We start from the raw sequence: 10,590 nt of genomic DNA on the forward strand, positions 1-10,590 counted from the left end.
TATATATATATATATATATATATAAAGCATGTAAACTAGAAATGTTGCAAAAAAAGGGGTAAGGGAAAGGTAAGAAATGGGGGATGGAAATACAATAATTTACGATGATCGAAAGACACATATACTACCCCTTTCAACAATGCAAAATATTTGGAATGCAAAAAATCAATGCTAATTAAATGCAACAAATAATTAAAAATTCATTGACATAGTTAAGAAAATAAAATAAAATAAGATAATGCAGGATCGAAATTCGGTCACACATAGCCGCATTAATTTAAATAAACAAATATACAAATATTACAAAAAAATAATAATACCGGGAATGCAACTTGTGCATGAAAATGTCTCGCGATGAAACATTCTTTTTTTTGTATACTTTCTTTTTTTTCCTTCCCTTTCTCTCAATCAACACAATTCCTGTACTTTTCATTGGAATTATGATAATTCTTCTGTAATATTACACACACTATTTAATTAATATCTTACGCACAAAAAGAAACAAATTTTGGAAAAACAAGAGAGAGAGAGAGGGAAGAAAATGAGAGAGAAAGCAAAAAAAAAAAGAAAAAAAAAAAACAAAGGATCAAAGACAATCCTGTTTTGTATTCCACTTTTTTCGAATTAATATTATTATTCCAACTATCTATCCGAGGGAATGTTATTTAAAGAAAAATCGTCCAAATTTTTCAGTAGCAATTTTATACGAACATTTTTCTACGAATATTCTTATCCTATTGTCATTATTATATTTCGAATATATAAAAGAACTGATCACGTAAATTAAATTAAAAAAAAAAAGAAGAAAAAAGTCAATAAATAAATAAATAAATAAATAAAGGGACTCATAAAAATGCGAAATTGTTCATCGTCCAATATTTTAGATTATTTCTTTTCTTTTCTTTTTTTTTCTTTAATTTCTTTGGTCCTATTCGTCAACAGGACACACGCTTAATTGTTTAAACAATTATCTCTCGCCACGTATAAAGCGTGCCAATGAAATCATGTCTATTAAATAAACGTGTAAAACATGGCGTGTTAGATATTTAAAAAAATATTTATACATGTATACATTAATATGAAGAATGATTGAATGAGGCAAACCGGGATCCATTGTTTTAATTCTTTATCTATTATAATCGAGAGAGAGAGAGAAAAGAGAGAAGAGTGTTTAGATAATATCCCTGTTGTTAAATATGTGTTTTTGTCATTGTCGCAATGTAACTAAAAAATATAACTGTTAGATAAAGGGCAGCATTGCTGTGCGATGCTAAAAAGAGGTCACGAGTCCTCTTTCTCACATCACTCCTGATAAACTTCTCTTCATTTTTAAGCACAACTGCTAAGTATTTTATAACATTTCTTTTTTTTTTTTTGTTTTGATACAACGACCAAAATTAATAGATGATCATCTTACATGATAATTGATGCATTGCCATATTATGAAGACTTTACAAAATATTAAGTACAAAAGTTTGGAAACTTTTTTATATGTCCAATTATAAAAAGAAAAAAAAAAAAGAAAGATTGATTCTTTAATCACGACTTCTAAGAACTGCGACTGCTAACCAAATTGAATTAGTTTTACCGATGTAACGTTTTATATGATAAACTATGGCAAATTCAACAGGACCAGTTACATTATGGGTTTTCGTAGAAGCTAAGCGTTCTATTAAATCCTCCAAACTTGATTGTCTCAAGTTCAATATGAAACCGTGCATGTAATAAGCTCTGTACAATTGTTTCAAATCTTTTTTATCCGGTTGCCTAGACGTATTATTATCCTCGATCTTTGAAATGTAATTTCGTAGGACTGCGATAGCATGGCGATTGTAAATGGTTGTTAATTCGGCAGAACTACGCCAATGGGAAAATTTATCACGTAATTGTTGTTCCATTTGCATAGCCGAATCACGAAGAGTTTCATCATCTTCTTCTTCTTCTTCTTCTTGGTGTACGTTCAATTCAAGAACTTGAACGGTACGTTCGCTAGTAGAAGGAGCAATGATTCCTATTGGACGCCAATCCTTGCTACTTTTCACGTCGTATTTTAAATTATGCGCTAATATAGACTTTTGTAAATTCTCCCATATCTATAAGAAACATTTGTATATTTAAATACGTATTAAGGAGGAATCATTATTTCAAGATCAAAATACAAACACTTTTAACTTACACCTGAATAATTAACTAAATGGGAAACCTTAATTAGAGGACTACGACTGTCATCTAATTTATAATGATCGCTAGTTTCAGGATCCCAAATAACAGTGTCTGTATTTTCTTCTATGCTTAAGACAAAAGCTGCATATTTACTTGTCTGAGAAGAACCTTCAAGATTTTATATATTCAAGTATCAAACTATATAATATATTATTTAAAATATTAATTTTCATATTGTTAATACCTAATAGTACGTATGTTTGCGAGCCAAAACTTTCAAGTAAAGATGCAAGTAAAACAGCGCGACCGTAATGATCAACCTTATTTGCATTTAAAGCTTGACGAGGCGTTAAAGGTCCATAATGATTGGGCACTTCTGGTAATAGCATTACTAGTTTAGCCGCTTCTTCTGGACTTTGTATATCCGTTATTTTATATGGAGATAAAAGACAACGTTGAACATTTTTTAACAGAGTATTAATCGTACTATCCTCCATCAATTTAGCATTACCAGGCAGCTCTAACTTTATCAAAGTATAAATTCTTGTATGAGAATGACCAGGACTGGCTTGTACGTAACCGAATAATATTTTGGGACTACACAAAGGTGACAAAGCTACCCAGCGTTCTAATTCTTGATAATTTCTATGATGTTCAAGGGGTATTCTTGCCTCACCTAACCACTGCTGACCCCATATTGGATGCTGATCGTATAAACGTAACTTAACATTATATTCCTCATTCTTTCGTAGTAACTCAAAGTGCATCGTTTGATGCCATATCGGTGCTGGACCATCTGCGATTGGAGTAGTATGAATAATACCACCCCAGTCTACTTCTAACAATGGTTGAACCAATGCAGATTCTTCTCTAATCGGTATCTCCACCCCACGTAATATAGTAACGGAAAGAAGAGCTTTACCAATGGTGTGATGTCGATGCGTATTGGAGGATGGTCTTAACGGACGCCTTGCTTGTAATAAATTTCTAAAAGATAGATCCAAAAGAGAAAGAATAGGTTGTTCAATTACAGCTACATCTGGGGGTTTCATTATCTGTCCCTCCTTTTTTTTAATTACAATATTATCTTCTATATTATCAAAACGTAAAGCAGGATCTTCTAATAAAAAATATTTGATTTCTCTATTGGATATATTTTTTCTCGGTCTATGTAAAGAAAGAGCATTTTGTGGATCATTCGGATCGTTGCTTAATCTATGCAAATATGTTGTATTAGTTTCTTCTTGACTCGGACAATGTAAAATTAAAGAAACCGTGCACACTACAGTACCTGAGTGAATTTTTCCTGAACTATCAGCTATACCAAATTCTATCTCAATATTATTATTTGTAACTGAATGTTTTGGCAATGGTAATGGCAAAACAGTAGATTGACCATCTTTAGAATAAACTTCTATCGAGAGATTGTTTCTTTCCGAGTTCCTTAGTAATAATTTATGTAATTTTCTATTAAACGGTTTATTAGTCTTACATATAACTTTCTTTCTAAATAAAAGTGACACAGAAGTGATCTCAATGCTTGGTTCGCTTTGATCATTCTTAGAATATATGTTCACGCTGCGTATAGCAATTTCTATTAATTTTCCAGATAACTTTGGTGTCGTTTCATGATCTAACATACTTATGTTATTAAGTAAATATGGTTTAGTCACATTGCGTGTAAATGGATTACTTGAAGTATATAATCCATCTTCTATTAATGAAATCTTGTCAATTTTTTCACGAGGACTTTTACCATTTCTTATTATAACACTGTTCATCTGTTGATCGTTATTTACTACAGGATAAGCATAATTAAGACTAAGATCATGCTTATCACTATCATGTAAATATTCTTTCACAAAATTCATATTTTAAATATACTTATAACTTAATCTTTTACACACACATGACACTACGATGACATTTTCTATTCTATTTTGTGTAGACGATACCATAGAAACGCTGGTAAGGAACCTTAACAACAGAAAAAAATGAATAAGTACTCTTAATTGTACATTAAAAATCTATAATTCCACACTTTATTAATTAATTATTTAATTAATTATTAATAATTGAAAATACAAAAACATTTTCTCTCATTTCTAAACAAAGCAATGATGTTTTCTATTATTTTTTGTTTACAATCAATTGCTGACTTTTTGTTTGTCCATTTTTCTCCAGTCTTTCTAGTTCCAATATGATATCAGTTTTTTATTTTTAATCTAGTAAGTTTTTCCTTGTGCCTGTTCTAAGACAATCATTCTTAACGAGTAAACTCCTTTATAATTAATAATTAAAACAAAATATCTATATTAGATTTCTAATTGTTGTTTGTTTATAAATGTATATAGAATTTAATTACACATTCACTTTGTATACAAGTATTAAAAGTTACTAGGAAATAAGAAAGTTTACAGTATATTGAAATTCTAGTAACATAGCTAAGCCGATATCGGTAATAGTAGTGTTCTACCTTTATCTTACCGACCGAGATCTGATAAGGCAGAATTTTACTTTAACTAACTTTTTGTTTGAAGTAAATATTTCCACTATTAGACACTTTTGGCAGCAGATGTATTTGTATATTTATTAGCCTTGATATCATTAAAAACGCAAGTATTCTTAACTTCAATCATTTTTAATGTAGTGTAATGAGTGTTAATAAACGTGACTATTAAAAAAAAGAAATTAGTATTATATTATTTGGAAGTGTGTTTAAATCTAGTGACAATTTTGTAGAAAAAATGTCGGAAGACGAAGTGGAAAGTTTCGAGATAACCGATTACGATTTGGAAAATGAATTTAATATTAATCGTCCTAGACGAAAACTTACGAAAAAACAACAGATGCTTGGTAAGAATTTTGTGAAAAATTATTAATTAATATTTATACAATAATGAATAATATTTCGAACTTATTATTTTAGTATTTTAAAATATGTATTGTTTTTTTGGTTAGGATGCAGTTATTATGCATTTAATTGTGCATACTAGATATTTTTCATTTAAATCGCTAATATTATTATTTAATATTATTTTAGGCATCTGGGCAGATGACAGCGATGAAGATGAACTTTCTGCAAGACCATCTTTCAAAACATATAATAAAGGGCCAAAGAATTATACCGTTCCAGTTCATTTTGTTGCCGGAGGGATTCAACAAGCTGGTAAAACACCAGAAGAAAAAGAAGACAAAGACAAAGATGAAGACGATGAGGATGATACAAATATGTCTCAAAGAGACGAGGGATATTTTCATAGTTCAAGGTATTATTATAAATAATTTAATAATAATTATTCATATATATCTTTCTATTTTTTCTAATTAATTTCTTAATATTTCTAGCTCGGAGGATGAGAAACCGAGTAATTCCAAACAACGTGCATCATTTTCATTGAACGTAGATGGTGATATAGCTGGATTACGTAAAAAGAGATATCAAGTGAATCCTTCGTTTATGAAAAGCGGTGTTGGTAGTTGGGAAGTTCACACTAAAGGAATTGGAGCAAAACTTTTACTACAGGTAAGAATAAATATAATATTTTTGTATTATATATAATATATATAATCACAATGAATTGTAACTAATAAAAAATATTTTATATATAATTTTAGATGGGTTTTGAACCTGGCAAAGGATTAGGAAAACAATTGCAAGGAATAAGTGCACCAGTAGAAGCTCACTTTAGGAAAGGTAGAGGTGCTATTGGTGCGTACGGTCCAGAAAAAGGACCAAAAGTTATTGAAAAGAGGAAAGAAGAAGCAGAGGAAACAAAAGATTCCAAACCGAAAGTATCTCAATGGCGTAAAGGAGATACGATTAGTAATAAGAAAAAAGTAAAATACTCATATCGCAGTGTCGATCAAGTTCTAGAAGATGGTAAATTGAAACCAAATAGAAAACTTCCGCTTTCTAGTGAAATGAGTAGGGTCAAAGTTATAGATATGACTGGACCTGAGCAAAGAATTTTAAGTGGTTATCATGCGATAGCTAGTGGTCAGCAATATCCTGATGAAAGTATTCCAAGCGTTAATAAAAAGGATAAAATCAATTTTGCTTTACCGGAATTGCAACATAATTTAAATCTTTTGGTGGATATGTGCGAACAAGATATCATACAAAATGATAGAAGAGCGAGACACCTTAACGATAGAGTGATAGCGTTAGAAGCGGAGAAAAAAAATTTATCCAAAGTTGTAGATCAGCATGGACAACTCATTGATACTTTGGAAAATGTTCTAGCCGTTGTCGATAGATTAATGGATGAAACAAGTGATATAACGTTGCAAGATATCGCGGATGTATTTAAAAACTTACAAAACAGATATTACGAGGAATACAAGATGTACGAATTGGGTGATTTGGCAACCAGTTTTGTGGGCCCGAAAATAAAGGATTATTTACTTTCTTGGAATCCATTAATACAACCGAAACAACCAATTAAATTGTTTGAACAATGGAAAGAAATATTAGAAACTGGTATGAGTCCACTTCAAACAAGAACAATTCATCCCTACGACCAACTTGTTTGGAATGCTTGGATGCCTTCTATCAGAGGAGCTGTACAGTAAGTTTTATATCATTTTTGTTTTGTTTGCAATAGAAATTATATGTCTTATATAAAATATTAATAAATAAATGACTTTCTTTTTTTATAAATTAGTCAATGGGCATGCAGGCAGCCAGATCCGTTAATAGAATTATTAGAACATTGGATACCATTGTTACCTGGATGGATTTTTGAAAATATTTTAGATCTTTTAATACTTCCTAAGCTTACTTTAGAAGTAGAAGAATGGAACCCCCTCACAGATACTGTTCCAATACACACATGGATCCATCCATGGTTACCGTTAATGCGTAAATATAACAAAATAATAATTATAATTATCTTATTCATTTCCCATTAATTTGAATCAACTAAACTGATATATTTTTAATGAATTTTTAGGTAATTGGTTGGATACGTTAATATATCCAATCATAAGACGCAAATTGGGTTCTGCTTTAGGAGGCTGGCATCCGTCAGATAGATCGGCAAGATTAATGTTACAACCTTGGTCGGAAGTATTCGCTAAAGCCGACATGGAAGCTTTCTTAGTTAAAAATATTATACCAAAACTTCAAATAGCTTTATCCGAATTTGTCATAAATCCGCATCAGCAGCATTTGGATCAATGGAATTGGGTGATAGAATGGAAAGAATTAATACCTTCACACATAATGGCCAATTTACTCGACAAATTTTTCTTCCCCAAATGGGAACAAGTATTATCTTTTTGGTTAAATCATTCTCCGGATTATGATCAAGTTATGAATTGGTATATGGGATGGAAGGGTATGCTGAGTGATAAATTATTGGCTGAACCATTAGTAAAAGGTATTTTCGTCGTAATATTTTAATCTGATTAGAAAATATTTATTAAATATACTCTTTATAAGAAGATGATAACATTGAAAACATTTTGATTTCACAGAACATTTCAAGAAGACTATAGATATACTAAACAGAGCATTAACAACACCTCCAAGTCATCAACCGGGAACTATGGATCAAGTTTCGTATTTGAACAATTTGGAGAGGACTCAATCGACGATGATGTCGCAGATGCCATCCGTGGTACAACCAAGGATAGAAGTACAAACAAAAATGATTTTATCTATGACTAGACTCTAAGATTTAGTTTAATTCAAAAAAAAAAAAAAAATCTTAACACACAATAATATTAATTTAATTTGATTTATTTACAGAGATTGGCAGAAGCAGTTAGAATAGCAGCACCACAAATTCATTTAGGTTTTAAAGACCTCATTCAGAGGAAGTGCGAAGAACGTGGAATACTTTTCATGCCTATTCCAAATAAATACAGAGAAGCGAAGCAAGTTTACAAAGTGGGAAATGTTCAAGCATATATAGACGGTAAAATGATCTTCGTTTATCACAACGGAGCCAATTGGACGCCAACGAATGTGAACGCCTTGCTCGATATGGCAGAACTTTAGATATAAATTACTTTGCAAGGATTTTCTTTTTTTTTTGTTTTTATTTCCAAATAAAAATACGATCTTGAATAATTCGACGAGTATTTTGTAATATTATTCGATAAATAGAGATGCGATTGTTTTTTTGGTTTGTGTACATATGTTATATTATTGTATAATCACAATCAATTTTATTTGATTAGAAAAAGAAAAAGAAAAGAAAAGAAAAATGTTATGTAAAAACAAATACATAAAAGCAAAAAAAACCATAAAACAAATAGAAAATTTCTATTAACCACAATTGTACATTGTAATATTCCAAAAGACCGAATAGCATATTATATAATAATATTGAATTATTTAATATAACACATATCAAAACCGTGCGCGTTTGCTTAAATAAGTGTTATTTTAAGAAAAGAGAGGACGACGGTTATATAGTTTGTGTTTTTTTCATCTTCGATCTTCAATCTTATCTTCCTAGCACTTCTGTTCGGTCAGTTTCAAGTCGAACGCGTGTAGGCGCCTCTGGTTATCCCACTACCAAGGTGTAGCTTTTAAAACTCCTCCATATGGAAAGTTGCTTGCTTTATTCCTATGGAACCCCATACTTGCTTTAGAGTTTGTACATATATTTACATATGTGTATATATGTGTGTGTGTGTGTAAAAGAAAGAGAAAAACAGGGCCAATGAGTAGCGTGTATGAAACGTTAGAGAAGTGTGGTGCACATAAACGATAAGTCGTTGGTCGTTGTTAGTTACACTAATACTAACTTATACAAAACGTATACTTGAGAAGCTCGAGAGACTGGTCCAGGGAGAAGAGGAAAAGAGGATGGACGTCTTCTCTTCGCCTACGCGTCCGATCCATGCTCTCTCGGGTGTCGAGAAAATTTGCATCGACGCCGAGGACCGTGTGTCTGCCTAGTAACCGGCTGTCTCCACTGTCTTCTTCTTCTTCTTCTTCTTCTCTTCTCGGCTTGTCCACGACCATAAAGAAGATACATCTATTCTAACCGTAGATACATCTTTAGTTATTTTAAATTTACATTTATTTTATACATTTTTGTTTAGTTTGTAGTTATTTAGTTATCCTTTGTGTTATTAGGATAATCGATTAAAGATACAATATTTTGTACAAATTTGTTTTAGTTTATTTTAATAAATAATATGTATATTAAATATATATATCATATGTGTGTTCTCTGTATTATATTTTATATTTATTATATATATATATATAGAGAGAGAGAGAGAGAGAATGTTGAAGTTTTATTTAATAAGATTATTTAATTGAATTTTTATAAATGATAATAATATTATTATACCACATCTTAGTTCATTATGCGATCATCTTTTATAAAGTTTCAATTATTTTTTTTTTTATTTTTGGGAATCACTTCATCATACTTATTTGCTACGTTATAATATAACGTGTGATATATTTTCATTAACAAACTTTTCTAATATAAATGTATATATAATAATTTACACTAGAGAGATAATGAAATATCATAAATAATTACTTTGCATATATCCACGCTTAAATCAGGATTGCAAATGTTAGATTTAAAAGCGGAGGGGGGAGGAGATATATATTTTTTTTTCGTCAAACTTATTATCAAAAAGATTATTACCTCTTTTTAATTTCTTTAGATGGTATATTAAAACATTCATCTTATCTGAAACTCGTTATTCGTATGGTATATTTTTGTTTTTTATTGTGCAACTCGTTCGTAAAAATATAATAAATAAATAAATAAAAGTTCGTTTAAATATAATCTAAACCGTGAATATAAATATCCTTGTTCGATTAAAGAGAATCCTTCTTATTCGTTTATCGTTACCTGTTAACTTCTGTTTTAATCTCTACGCTCACCACCAATTACCACCTGTTTTACAATTCCATTATAAGTTAAACAACTACGTTGTGTAAAAAAAAAGGAGGTCTGAGAAAACCGATGCAAGTTTGTCGCAAAGTTAGTTGCTCGTAATTTTCATAGTCGGTTGCCGTTTTCTTTATCGTTCCATTCACGATACTTATATGTGTGTGTGTATACACGGTGTATACAAATTATCTTTCAAGAAATTTTATATAACTTCTCGCGCGTGTTACATAGAATAAAATCACGTCTTCGAATGAGAGAGATACATTGAACGAACGAAAAATAAAATAAAATAAAAACAAACTATATACTCTAAACCAAAATGAAATAAAGAGAAAGAAAAATTCTATTTTGCATATACAAGTTATCTTATTTGCAAGATAGAATTATTCATTACATTTTATTTTATTTTTCTTATATTCATTTGCAAGTCAATTAACTGCAACGACACCCTATATATATCACGTTAAATCAACATAAATTTATGTTAAAATAATAACATTTTGTCGATACCTGTAATGTTTAATAAATTTACACGGATAATTATTTTTTT

At 30.3% G+C, this 10,590-nt stretch overlaps 2 protein-coding genes across 3 annotated transcripts; one reads left to right on the forward strand and one right to left on the reverse strand.

The window, feature by feature from the left end:
* Nucleotides 1–9: 9 nt before the first annotated feature.
* Nucleotides 10–4,482, reverse strand: LOC106784446. 2 transcript variants are annotated; one of them, XM_014743986.1, is made up of 4 exons: nt 4,309–4,482; nt 2,408–4,140; nt 2,177–2,331; nt 10–2,093 (listed from the first exon to the last, which is right to left on the reverse strand). In XM_014743986.1, the coding sequence occupies exons 2-4, from the start codon at nt 4,032–4,034 to the stop codon at nt 1,536–1,538; spliced, it is 2,340 nt and encodes a 779-aa protein (XP_014599472.1). In that variant the 5' UTR covers nt 4,035–4,140; nt 4,309–4,482; the 3' UTR covers nt 10–1,535. The 2 variants fall into 2 exon arrangements, with proteins under 2 accessions (XP_014599472.1, XP_014599471.1); XM_014743985.1 differs by lacking the exon at nt 4,309–4,482 and having other exon boundaries at nt 2,408–4,187.
* Nucleotides 4,483–4,724: 242 nt separating this feature from the next.
* LOC106784447 (tuftelin-interacting protein 11) lies at nt 4,725–8,357 on the forward strand. The gene is made up of 8 exons (XM_014743987.1): nt 4,725–5,019; nt 5,207–5,432; nt 5,512–5,689; nt 5,782–6,734; nt 6,831–7,027; nt 7,119–7,547; nt 7,645–7,805; nt 7,919–8,357. Exons 1-8 carry the CDS (start codon nt 4,911–4,913, stop codon nt 8,168–8,170), a joined length of 2,505 nt encoding a protein of 834 aa, XP_014599473.1. The 5' UTR covers nt 4,725–4,910; the 3' UTR covers nt 8,171–8,357.
* The last annotated feature ends 2,233 nt before the right edge of the window (nt 8,358–10,590 follow it).

This window comes from Polistes canadensis, unplaced genomic scaffold, assembly GCF_001313835.1.
Source record: "Polistes canadensis isolate GaletaPanama2010 unplaced genomic scaffold, ASM131383v1 scaffold_35, whole genome shotgun sequence".
Classification (NCBI taxonomy): domain Eukaryota; kingdom Metazoa; phylum Arthropoda; class Insecta; order Hymenoptera; family Vespidae; genus Polistes; species Polistes canadensis.